A 13,799-nucleotide genomic window follows, 5' to 3' on the forward strand; every position below is an offset into this window, starting at 1 on the left:
GTTTACAGTTCCCAAAACTATCTGTAGTGGAAGATAAATTAAACATTATGGGTTTCTTTGGTTTTTGAACAAACACAAGTTCGTAATGTGAAAGGTTCATATTGTATCTAACTTGTGAATTGAATGCAAGGTTGAAATACTCTTACTTTTTGTGACCAGGTGTCATATTGTGAGTCTAAGAATGTACAAAGAAATGTATTTAATTGGCGATTAGTGTTTTCAACGAGTCCATTAGACCACGGTGATATGGTGTACGTGGTTTGAACTTTACATTATATGTACGGCAGAAATGTGTATATTCTCCGTTAATGTTTTCATTTCCGTTATCTGTTATCAAAATATCTGGTATTCCAAAATTGACGATCCAGTGGTCAAATAATATTGTGAGTGCGCTAGTGGCATCATTTTTGGGTGAAGGATGGAGTACTACATAATGTGTAAATGCGTCTACGATGACATAGACTTAGGAGTTTCCATCAGAAGACGGTGAGATGGGACCTTCTGTGTAGATAGAGATAGATGATTGAAGTATGGCGAAACTTCTAGAAATGGTTGTTATGGAGCCATTAAGTGGTTGTGCATGGATATGCCTGTTTGGCAATTTAAGCAATCTTGTGTAAGTATTGTTATCCATGTATTTATATTCGAGAAATAATAGTTTTCTGTGATTGTGGCGTGTGTTTTTCCACGACCGCGGTGACCTGAAAGATTGTGCGATTGTGCGGCGTGGAATACTATTAAGAGGAGGGAAAGTGGTAGGCAATTTTTCGGTGGCTTTGTTTCTTGTACATAGTTTATTATTGGTTTCATTTATGCTTAAATTCGGAAAATGTCTATATTAGTGGAGCAGTCCGTTGTTTGCACGAATATTTAGTGAAGGAATGCGTGGGATTTTATAGCGTTTCCAAAAAAGGAGTTGTCTAATGACTGGATCTTGTTGCTGTGCTTCATAAATAAGAGTGTCATTCAATTCTGTATGTTCATGATAGAAAAAATTATAAATTGCTGGAGATTTCAGTATGAAATCGTCCATTGCGTGGAGTAAAAATTTTTTTTGTTGATTAATTCTGCATAATTTGCATCTTGGTGATATTGTATAAAAGGTTCTGTTTTGTTTGTATTTAACGTGACATCTGTGTGTTGTATAATTGCGCATGTTTCTGGGGGGATGAATTATTTTTGAAATGTTGAGTTCGGTGTTGATGTATTTGTTCTATAAGTTGTGCTTTGGTTTGAAATTCATACTGAGAAACGGGGAGATAGAGGTCATTCTCCAGTTGAACATTAAAGTAGTTATCTTTGATTTGTAAGTAGGTTGGGAAGTGTGGTGATTCTACATTAGTGTCTGTAGATGCTGAGTTAATATATTCTTTTGGAACAGCATAGTTGCATTGTATAGGTTGTGTACTTGTGTTATGTGTCATGAGAAACTTATTCGTTTCTGGATTTTCTACGATGCGAAGACGGTGGTCATCTTGTGTTGTAGTCGTCAGTGAGCGACTTGATAAATCTGGAAGTGAGAGATTTTTTCCTTCTGTCCAAACTATGTGTAAGTTTGGAAATTTCATCAGAATTAATTGAAATTTGTTTACCCTGTGGTTGGGTTTGTTCTTTTGAGTGAACAGAAAAAGAATTGATTTATGGTCGGTGTATAGTATAATTGGGTGTTTGGATCCTTGTATAAGGAATTCATATTCCGAGAATGCGTAAATTATTGCGGAGCATTCTCGAAGAATGGTCGATAATCTAAGTTCTGTGGTGGAAAAAAATACGAGAGTTAGCTGATACTAACTCTATTTTTCCAAATTGGTTCTTTTGGAGAAATGGAGCTCCAATGCCATAATTAGAGGCGTCGCAAAGAATATAGAACGGTTTTTATGAATTAGGTATTGCAAAGCGGAGTGTTGCGTCTGTAAGTTCCTTTTTTACTTTATCGAATGTCTGTTGTAATTCTGGCGTGCATTTGAAGTCTGTGGTATCCCGAAGTTGGAGATAGAAGGCTCTTAGAATTACTTGTAAAATGTATATGTATTTTGAGATAAATGTAAGAAAGCCTACGAAATTCTGTATTTCTTTTTTGTTTTTTGGTGGTTGTAGCTTTAAGAAGCCATCGATTCTAGATTTTAGTGGGTGAATGTAATTATTCTGCATTTGGTGGCCTAAAAACTTGACAGAATCTATAAAAAAGAAAGATTTATCTGGAGCGGCCTTGAGATTTTTGTTTTTTAAAACAGTATGGTATTGGTGGGGTGTTTGTAACATTGTGTCTGTTGTTGTGTCTTGGATGAAAACGTCATCAAGATATGTTATTTTTTGTTTTTGCTGATTAATGGTTTAAAAATGCTACTCATGAAAGAAGGAAAAGCTGCTGGGCCAATTGAAATACCGTAAAACAATCGTTTAAAACAGTATTGGTGTCCAGCTATTACAAAATTTATGAGTCTTTGTGAGGGTTTATCAAGAGGCATTTGGTTGTATGCACTATTCATGTCGGCTGTAGGGAAAATAGTTCCTTTAATACGTGTGAGTATTATTTGGATTGGTTCTATAGGCCAACTACTTTTTGTTTCATCAATCATTGTGTTTAACTGACGGGCATCTAAAACTATTTTAAGTGATTCTCCTTTCTTATGGGTAATTACTGGGTTAATGAATATATTTCCCGTTGTGAGGGAATCTGCATTTACCGGTGATATGATATCAAAATGTGTTAAGACATCGAAGAGGTGTAGTACTTTGTCTTGTAGTTGTAATGGAATTCGGGTTGCTCTTTGTTTCTTAAATACTGCTGTTGCTTTTAAGGGAAGGTTTGGTTCTACTTTTTTTGCCAACATCAAATATAGACCTGGCGTAACATTGTTTAATTTTATGAGATGTTTTGCTAATTCCTCAAATTTGGGAAATTTCTGATTTAAATCAGTGAAGTTGGAGACATCAAATGTTATGTCAAATGTTTTCTGTTGTGTTTTATATTCACGTTCTTGTTGTTTAGTAAGATTGAGACAATATAACTTGTTTAGTGTTTCCGCTGTTCCTTGTGTAATGTAGTTTGAATTATAAGTATCCAAGAATTCTGTGAGTTCATTAATGCGATATTTTGTTGTTTGGTAGTCATTAAGTGAGATCTCTTGTCGTGCATATCCAATTATACCCTTTACAAGAGTAAGAGGGTGTGTGAGAGGGTTTTTTATTAAGATTTGAATAAATGACTGGTAAAGATATTCAAAGATATTCATATCCAGTATAGAGAAAAACATATTTTTCCGTAGAGGTATAAATGAAAAGTCAGATGCATAAAGGATAGTACCGTTTGCGTATTTATTTTTACATTCATAGGCAGTAATGAATACGTTAAATTTCGGTGTTCTGATGGTTGAAGATATATCGAATGATCACCAATTACAGGAAAAAGGCGTGAATAGTACGGGGTGGTTTAATTGATGAATCGTAGAATTTAACTGATTTCGTTTCATTATCATCTTTTATTTCTAAGGTGTGAGATGAACATCTAATTGAATCAACCTATTTTTCTAGGAACGGTGTTCCTAGGATATTAAATTTCGTATTGGAAACGTAGAAATTGAGTGTAAAAGAAGTGTTTTTGAAGATTTTACTCTCTGTTTCATCCGGATACAATCTCAGTTTTATTGTACCGTTGGATTGTAATTTAGATTTGTTTGCCGCTGAGAGAACAAACGTAGATGCTTTATTTGTAGTTTGTGATACTCTTTATTTTACTCCAAGTATCAATATTAAGAATATTAAGTGTGCCACTAAGAGTCTAATAGAAAAACTATTTCTGGGTGAGGTAGAGAAATAGCTTTTTTACGATCAGGTGTTTGTGGTGTGTATATTGTAGGTGGAAGTACCCAGATATAACTTTTGCAGGAGGTAGAGAGAATTTGTTCTTCTGTGGGAGTATTACATTCCTCCTGACAATTGAAATATTCGTCTTGGTTGTCTTGGTTGAGTTCCAAATTTAAATCATTAAACTGTTGTTCTAGGAGTGTTTCTTCTGAAACAATTTGTGTGTCTGTATTTTAATTAGTGGAAGAAGTGTTGTCTGTTTGTTCTTGGTCTAATAGTGAATTAAAATGATTTCGAACATTACGTAGTCCATTTCTTGAGAACGGTCGTCGTGGACGATTTCCGTCTCGGTTGTAATGGGGAGATTCTGGACTAGAATTGTGTTGTGAATTATTTGAAAAATTTGGTCTTGGGTATGGTGAATCGTTTCTAATTGGTGGTTTAAAATTACTATTCCCGTAATATGGTTTTGAGTTGTTTTGTGAAGATCTATTTGGTCTTATGTGTCTCGACTTATTTCTGTGTTCTCTGCCATTGCTGCGAGAACGATATGAAAATGGTAATGGTTCACCGGTCATATTATTTGATGTAACTTATCTATTTGGAAGGTTTTAGTTACCTTTTCTTGCTTGATAAAAGGTTTGTCTTCGAAAATTAGGTTTTTCAAGTGGTTTTGTATAACTTTTGTCCGGACGCGTAGAAATACTATGTCCTGACCGTGAAAATTTTTTGCAGAATTTCAGGAAAAGGGGTTTTCCTTTAAAGTTAGGGTCGTTTGAGTACTTGTGTCGTACTACCTTTATCCCGTGTGCAATATCTCGTTCCATTGTTTGTACGTGGTCTACTGTGAGGTTGTCTATCTCAAGGGAGAGATTATTGATTGTCGGTGAGATAGTAGAGTTTGTGTTCAATTTATGTCGATCAATATGTGTTCTCGTAATACACTCTTGGTGTATCTTTTCAACTAATTGTGCGAATGGAATTTGAGGTCCAATGCAGTTGATTTGTGATTTGCAATCCTTTTAAATGCTATTCGAGCTAGTTGTGGATCAAGTGTTTTGACAAGTGCGTCATTCATTAGTGCATTTCGCATATCTGGGGCGTTATTAACATATGCCTTTCGAGTCATTTGTTCTATTCGGAGTGCTAATGTCTTTATTTTGTTCACCAGAAGTACGTGTTATATCTTCTAGTAATAACTTCGCTTGTGTCTGCGATTGTTTATTATCAAAGGTTTTCTGAAATTCGCGGCAAAACGCTTGCCAATTCTTTTTTATATCTAGTGGAAGGTGTGAATACCATTGTTGTGCTGATCCTATTGGAGCCGTTTGAATCATGGCGATTCGTTTCAGTATCCAGGCTTCATGAAATGGTGAATCAGTTTGCTCTGGTACCGCTGTCATTACCATATTTGCTGTGATAGCATTTAAAAAATCTTCTGTTGTATAGGTAGGATCAGTACCACCAAATGGTCTTAAAGACTGTTGCATTGGTACCGAGCCTCCATGATAGGGATACGTCATCTGTGTATTCCTGAGGACGGTAGGTGATGGCGTTTGTGTAGACGCCACTTGTAAATAGTAAGGGGTGGGTGCATTTGTAATTTGTCGTGTGTTTTGTGAGTTTAATTGTCTACTAATGTTTACTAATGGTTGTGGGGTGATTTGAATATTTTGGTCAGCCCCACGTGTAGGTTGGGTTGAATTATTAAAGATAATTGGTTCTGTGTTAAAATGTACAGAATTCTGTCTATTTAGACGTGGTAGAGGTGTGTTTACATTTGGTAGTTTTGGTATTGTTGTGTTTAAGGGATCTGAATTTGTGTAAATTTGATCTGAATTCTCAGTCGAATTTACCGGTTGTTTCTGTTGGTGATTTTGGTACAGGTGTGTATCATCTGTAGTTTTTTCGATAGAGTGGTTATTGTTATTATTGTGGTTATTATTGTTATTATTCTGTTCATTATCTTCAAGATTAATTAGTGTATTTACTGTATGTGATGAGAAAAGTGTCCCATCATCTAATAATGTAGAGTTAAAATCTGTTTCGGAAGTTTCGTTCATAAGAGTATCCGATTGTTGGGGATGGATTAGTGTATCCAAATTTCCAATTGGCGAGTATTCCAGAGAATTATTTGCGTTTTCTGGAATGTTTGTACAGGTAGACGGTTGTGTTTCCGCATTATAGTTTTTAATTTCTATGTTACTGTGGTTGATTGATAGTTTTTGTATAATTTCGTGTGGTATTTCCGGGATATTTATAAAGTTTTGCGAAACCAGGTGGTATCATAGATATAGTGTAGTGTTTCAAGTAAATTAGGTATTAAATGATGGTAACCTTCAGCGATTAGTTTTGTGACTGGAAGGATGTGTCTTACCAGACTTTTTCAAAATCTGTGTATGTACCAAGATAAAAGTGTAAGCGAGTCAAGAATCTGGTCTTCGTTTAAGTCTGTATCAGTGGCAGAACTAATATAAATTTTAAGAAAGTGAGCGAATCCTTCTGTTTCTTGTCGAGCAATTTTTTTGTACGCTTTCGTTGCGTGATTGTGAAGCGTTGGCATTAATTGTAGGTGCAAGGCGTTTAAGAAATTCAAAAGAAGATCTCCTAAATAATCCATCTCTGTCTGAAGGTTGTATATCTGACCATACTCCGTTAAGGAATTCGAATAATGTATCCTATAATGGATTGAATAGATTGTCGTATATTAATGAGATTTATTTTTTTTTGTGAGTGGGTCACAAATAAGTAAAACTGAGCCTTTTGTGAGTTGAGCTCCGTAATTTTCAATTAAGTATGAAAGAAAGTTCAAGAAACCTGTGATGCCTTTTCTGGTAAAGAGAGAAGAGGTTGTTGTTCTATTGCAAAATAATGATATTTAAGTTGTTTTACAAAACTTAAGAGTAGATTTAATTCATCTTGGTATTGACAGTGTTTAACTTCAAAGGGTGGAAGTTCACGTGTTAAGCGTTTGTTCTGTTGTGTAAGAACTGCGAGTTGTAATTCATCCGAGTGTGTGGGTGTATTAGAAGAAGGGTGATCAATGTGGTTATCCATTTTCTTTTTTTTATATATTAGGAATAGTTGTTTTGTTTTTAGTGGCGTTGTGTTCCCCTTTTTCTCAATTTTTAAGTAAAGAAAGTGTAAAAAACTATTTAATCTATTTCTAAGTTTCTTTCTCAATAGAGAAAAGAGTGTTTTATGTGAGTTCTTTTTACGGTTAGAGTTTGTTAACTCACTGGTCGCACAGCCTTAAGGTATAAAGAGCTAGGGCTACTTATTTCTGCGCGCGAAGTAGGCTTACCTATATCTCTCAGACTAACCGCCTCTGTAAAATACTGTGGGTAAACTTCTATTATTACGGTGAATAAGAAGTATAGCACCGGAGTCAATGGCATACACATGGTGTATCTAAACTAACAGACTGACTATGATTAGTTAAGTTCTCTCTATTTAAAAGAGAATAGTGTCTTCTCAGTCTCTGATTGGTTGAAGGTGTACTTTCAGTATTTCTACTGCTACAATTGTTTTAAGAAACGCCAAAAGTTGGAGTGCGTTAAAGTTATTCATATTACTACAGTAATGAAAAACAGCTAAGACAGATTCAGTGCCTTTCAACTAGAATGTTTTGTAAAATAATATGCAATAAATTTGACAATTAAACAATCGAGTATTCCTAATAATTTAAATTGAATTATATTCTGTTTAGGAACTGAGTCGAACAGACCCGTCAGAAGAGCAGAAAAAGTTCCAACTACTGTCTGAGGATAGAATAAAGTTCTTCAAAAAGATGTTTGTTCTGACGAAGATATCCTGCTTCGAGACACTGGACGAGGACACTAAAAGAAAAGTTAAAAGTTTTCTGACAAATCGAAAATCTTGTAAGGTTTTTAGAAAAAGGAACGATAGTGAGCAATGATTCTAGTAGAATAACTAATCAATTTTGAAGGATTTTGTAAAGAAATTGCTTATCAAAAATTTCTTCACAAAACATTGACTTTGAAAAGGAAAAAACATATTTCTCTTTTAACAGAAAAAGCTGGCTTTCCATGACATTGCACTCATAACGCTAAGTTTTTTATGATTATTTTATCGGGAAATAACGAAAATAGCTGACTCGGGACTGTGCTCTTGTGGTATTTAGTGACAAATGACCAAAAAACCTTGTAAAACCACCGACTAATGTAATATTTCATTGGTCGCCATATATCTGACTGTGTAGGGCTTTTTTTACTTGTATTTAAGGTACGTTTTGTGAAAATAACGAGGTAAAGATTGATTAAATGGTTCACTTTATTTGTAGAGGCGTGAGCTCATAATTTTAAACAAAAACTGTTGCAGTTTTGGATTATTTCAGGTATCACTGATTGCAGATGAGTCTATAATAGTTGATGACGAGCTGGACCAAGAAAGAATGGAAAACATCAGCGAATTTCTGAAAAACAAATATCAATTCTCCAGAACCAACCTGACAGTCGTTGCAACATATCTAAATATGTCTCACCAAATTCATCTCATGGACAAAATGCATCAAAGTGATTATTATTTTCTTCACTTTCGTTTTTTAATGTTTACCATTTTCATCTCATCTGCCTGAATTTCTATGTATGTAACACAAAAACATTCCCATTTTCGTTGACTTTTAGGTTTTCCGGGCTGAACGTCAAGTCTTAATCAGCACTGAAAACCTCTCATTGCAAGTCTGGAATCAGTACTGTATCAGAGCTCTGATCATGTCACTTTCTAGACTTGGCACGTCTTGAATCAAGTCTTAAGACACGGCAATTCTTGATTGGACTGCTGAGTTTGAGTTTCCCTTTAGTTTAAGATTGAAAAAAAACTTCTCTAAGCAGAGTTTTCCATTTCATGAAAAGTGAAACCTAAGTTTTATTTTATAATGAGAGCTGTCTGTTTAACTAATTTACAAAGCAGCATCAGGATGCATGGATTATGGTAGTAAAGGTCAAGTTGAGACATAATATGTTATCAATCAAATCTTTAAAAAAGAATTAAAGGAATGAAAAGAACTAAAAAGCCTGTAAAAAACTCCAAAAACATTTTTTTAAAAAAAAATTGCTACGTTGAGCAGTATAAAAGAGCCAGTTTCCAGTATGTACTTCATGTGATCTACCGGAAAATGCAAACCAAAAGCACTGGAGAATGAAATATATTGCGAACAGTTGCAGAAAACAGTTTCAAAATGGCTCCAAAATATCTTTTTCAGAGAAAATTTGCATAACGCATTATTGATGCGTGAGAGGATCATTCTGTTTTCGCTTTTCTATAGCAAAATCATTGTCTAGGATAATCAACCAAAGCCTCAATATTTGTTTCAACGACGTGTTTACCATTTTGACAGCATTTCAAGCGCATTCTTCCTGCGGTGGTTGAGATTATTAATTCAATAACCAAATTGAACAGCGCTTCCAAGCCATTTCAAGCAGCAGAGTTAGAATAGCTTGAAAAGCGAAAGTGAATGCTACATTCTATCGAAGCCGTATGGATTTGTTTATTTTTTGTTCAACTTTTATATTCAGTAACTATTATTGTACGCAATTGCCATAAATGAAATTAAACTGAAACTCAAACTCGAAATACGCAATTATTGCCACAGATTCACATGTTCACAATCACACAAATTTAGCTCTAGCGGACTAAGAGATACCATTTTTGTATGCCAGATTCGATCATTTTTGCGATTTTCTTACCAATTCAGAGAGTCCGGGGAACCTTATAAGGTATACCAAACCCCAAACTCAGTTTATGCAGAGATTTTTACGCTATAGTATTTTAAAACCAATCAGACATACTAATTTGACATGTACGGCAGTATAAAAAGAGCTGGAAAAACTAACAAAAACAAGTTGAAATTCGCAATTTTGGTTAAATTAAGCTAACATACAGTGTGTATTGAAGCACACTTTCTTGAAAGGTGAAAAATTTGATATTGTGTCTTGTTTCTGTAGATCATATAAGTGATTGTACAGTTTCAACTTCACTTTGACTTGTGAAAAAAGAATTAATTTTGATATTCTCAAAATATTTTTTGAGGAACAAAGTTCCTAAGTGAGAGAAACTTTGTGCAAAGCATAAAGGCAGTTTCTCTTACTGGCTTTAACGAAGCCCAATATAGTTTCGTTTTTGGTGGTTATTGAAGCCAATTGGGAAACAGAATTTTGTTTATTACATTGAATCAGGTTTATAAAATCTGAGTTGCTTCGAAAGCGCCTCCTTTAACAAAGAGTTTTGCTACAAACTTGAAATTTGATTGACAGTTTCAGTTCATCCTGAACAAATTATTAGCAGCCGAATTTGCAATTTCAAATTGTAGGTTGAGTTATTAACAAAACTCAAGCAACAAAGATTGTTTCAATTTGAATTATTTTGTTACTCTGAGAGAAACAAGTTTGTTATTCAGCATAGCTGAGCAATTAGTTATCAGTACTATATGAGGAACAACTAATGCAACGTTATTCTACAGTATAGCGGTTAATGCTGTACATAGAAATTAACTGCAAAAACCCAATATCCGGACAGATTTGAGACCGCTGAAACTAAATGGGTGGTGTACAGTTTTCCTTGTCTTTGATTGGAGAGCAGCCTTTACACCCCCCTAAATAGTAGGCATATGAATTCCAACTATTTTTCACAACTTTTGTAAGAAAATAAATTTTAATTTTAAAAGTACAAGAGGAAACACAATCAATGTTTAATTCTTATTTTTTCAAACCATTTTTATTTTTACCATTGCTATCATAGATGCGAATTGGACGGCATTAAAATTGTTTTCAATGTATTTTCTGTATCTCTTTGCTTTTTATTGCATGTTCTAGTGCGAACTATTATACGTTGAACGTGAAAACCAAATCCGGAAAAAAGACTCCTTTGTCAATCTAATGTAATTAATTTTTTTGTTTTCATTGGTTTATTCGATTCATGCGTTACGCACAATCTTGTAATAATGGCCTACCAAAATTACGAAAAACACTGTTTTATAAGATAATATTTTTTCATTGAATTGAAGCTGCCAACTTCTATTGGCTTCCCTAAAAATGAATTAATGAAAATTTTAATTCAGCCTCAACTGGCAGGAGAAATAAAAATAATTCTAGTATATTTGAAACACATAATGTATGAAACACATAATGTATAATATAATATAAGAAAACACATAATGTCGGAAGAAGTTCGAATGGCGTTTGATTGTCAAAGATTTTCTTTATTTACAAATTTTTATAAGAAATAAAAATCACTCGGTTTATTGAACAATAATAGAACAAGAAGAAAACAATCTAAAAAGCCTATACCAAAAATTTCTATATAAAATTGCCGTCTTGAACAGTAAAAGAAGGCAGTTTCTAGTATGTTATTCACGTTTTCTGCCGTAAAATGAAGAGGAAAAGCACTGCATTACGCATTATTGATGCTTGAGATGATCATTTTTTTGGGCTTTTTTATACCAAAGTCATTGTCTAGTATAATCAACTTTAACTTGAATTTTTGTCGTGTTTACCCCTTTTGACAGTATTTCAAGCGCACTCTCCCCATAATAAGAAAGTACGTGAGTTTTCACATTTTCTAAAAGAAAATGGAAACAAATTTGTTAAATACAAGAGGAAACAGATTGAATTTTTTTCCCTTTTTTAAAATCTTTTATTATCATTGCTTTTAAAAAATGCAAACATTATGGTATTTTAATTTTTTCTGATCTAGTTTTTTGTATTTATTTGCTGTTTTATATTGCATAGTTTTTTGCTAACTATTATACATTGAACTTGAGCACCATGCAGGAAAAAAGACTCCTTTTTCAATCTATTATAATTGGTTATATAGGATAACTTCTGTTTATAGTAATGACTCCTTAAAGATAACTTTTTCCAATTGATTAGAAACAGTCAATGTCTTATAGCTACTCTAGAAATGATTCAATGAAAATTTCGTTTCAACCTCAACTACCCAGGTTTTGGTCCAGACCCAAATTGAGCTATGATCAGACCCATTCGAGCGCACACCCCTGTGTTCCCAGACCGAAATTACAGGGTCTGGAAAGCGGTTCGAGCGCACAATAGTCTGGACCATGGTCTGATTTCGGTCTGATCAGAGGTCAATTCAGTCTGGACGGTCTGATCATAGTCTTTATAGTCTTGACCATGGTCTGGGTTCGGTCTGATCAGAGGCAAATTCGGTCTGGAAGGTCTGATCAAAATCTTTATAGTCTGGACCATGGTCTGGGTTCGGTCTGATCAGAGGTCAATTCGGTCTGGAAGGTCTGATTTCGAGTGCATTATTTTTTCAATTTTTTGTTTTTTTTTATTGAGGGATGTTGTCTCTGCCAAGAGGCAACAATAAAGCAGCGTTCCGACCAGAGACTCATCTAAAGTCCGATGACTCTGATCAGAGACAAGGAGTCCAGCTGATAGCAAATGCCGGTCCCCGCAAGAGGAAATTTTGATTAAGTGAAGACCATGACGTTTCTTGTGGAAAGCTGTCTAAGTTCATCCATTGAGTCCAAAAAATGAACTAAGGGGTACGGTAAATAAAATTTTTTTCTCAACAGTTAGGTTTCGTTTTCACTAGCAATATTTTTAGAATTGGCTTTTCCTTAGATGATTTTAATACTGCAAACACCAGTTTTTATGAAATGAATATATTATAGCAAAATTAAGAGATTTGTTCATAATTAAAAACGTGCTCTGATCAGACTAATTTGAGCGCACTTGAGTCTGATCATAGTCTGATTAAGGTCTGGGCAATGGTCTGAAATTGAGTCTGGACCATGGTCTGAAGATAGTCTGATCATAATCTGTTTATAGTCTGGACAATGGTCTGAATTTGAGTCTGATCATAAGCGCACTATAGTCTGGACAGTGTCTGGGTTCGGTCTGATCAGAGGACATTTTGGTCTGGAAAGTCTGATCAGAGATCATTTTGGTCTGGAAGGTCTGATCAGAGGTAACTTCGGTCTGGAAAGTCTGATCAGAGGTCATTTCAGTCTGCATAGTCTGATCATAGCTCAATTTGGGTCTGGACCTAAACCTGGGTAGTGGGAAAAATAAAAATTACTGAACTAACTTTTGTCACAAAATAAGTAATCTTGTAAGAAAATTGAATGGCAATTTATTGGCAAACTTTAAATACTCTTTTACAAGTTTATATGAAAAAATAAATTCGACTAGGTTTATTGAACAATAAGAGTTATGATAATAAAACCACTAAACCTAGTTTGCAAGTGAGGTGCCCGCCGCAAAACACTAGATATAAAATTGGTGAAGAGTTTTTAGAAAAAAAAATTAGAATTAATTCGAAAAATGAAATTCATGATAACGAATTCAATGAAATTTACATATCGAAAACTGTTATCTAGCACAATTCTTACATGAATAGGAGTTGTAAACAAAGCGATGATATGGTCTAAAATTGTTCTGCTAAACAGACCAACAAATCGGTACGATGAAGTAAAAAAGCAATCAACCTTCCATCCATAACCAAGAATTTTTGAATAGTAGTTGAAGTTTTAACTTTGCTGAAACTGTTTTGCATAGACTCCGTCTAGTTGGGAGTACCCAAAGAAAATTTAGCTTTTAAGATCTTAAGATAAAAGAAGATGTGGAGTTAAAGATTTTGTTACAACAAAGAAGCGAAGGCCTTTATACATCTGTTTCAATATAATGAATATCACGAAAATTTCCAGTAGTAGTAGTAGTAGTAGTAGTAGTAGTAGTAGTAGTAGTAGTAGTGGTGGTGGTGGTGGTGGTGGTGGTGGTGATGGTGGTGGTGGTGGTGGGGGTTGTGGTGGTGGGAGTAGTAGTAATGGTAGTAGTTTTATTAGTAATAAAATATTCTCAGTAGTCGTATGTTCACAATCTAGAATTTACGGCAAAATTTCATTATTGTTGATTACTGGCAGCTGCTTATAGCGGATATTAATGATGGGCTGATTAATGTCAAATTTGTCTATTTTGTGCCTTTTGTAAATAGCATTAATTATTCAG

At 34.4% G+C, this 13,799-nt stretch overlaps 1 protein-coding gene across 1 annotated transcript in view; it reads left to right on the top strand.

The window, feature by feature from the left end:
* Positions 1-13,799, top strand: part of LOC142354346 (angiotensin-converting enzyme-related protein-like) — a 134,062-nt gene that overhangs the window by 51,874 nt on the left and 68,389 nt on the right. The window contains exons 3-4 of the mRNA XM_075406620.1: positions 7,517-7,657; positions 8,165-8,342. Of these exons, the coding sequence (XP_075262735.1) occupies positions 7,517-7,657; positions 8,165-8,342 (319 nt within the window). The remainder of the gene's footprint in view (positions 1-7,516; positions 7,658-8,164; positions 8,343-13,799) is intronic.

The sequence above is a fragment of the Convolutriloba macropyga genome, chromosome 15 (genome assembly GCF_964194025.1).
Source record: "Convolutriloba macropyga chromosome 15, txConMacr16.3, whole genome shotgun sequence".
In the NCBI taxonomy this organism is placed as follows: domain Eukaryota; kingdom Metazoa; phylum Xenacoelomorpha; order Acoela; family Convolutidae; genus Convolutriloba; species Convolutriloba macropyga.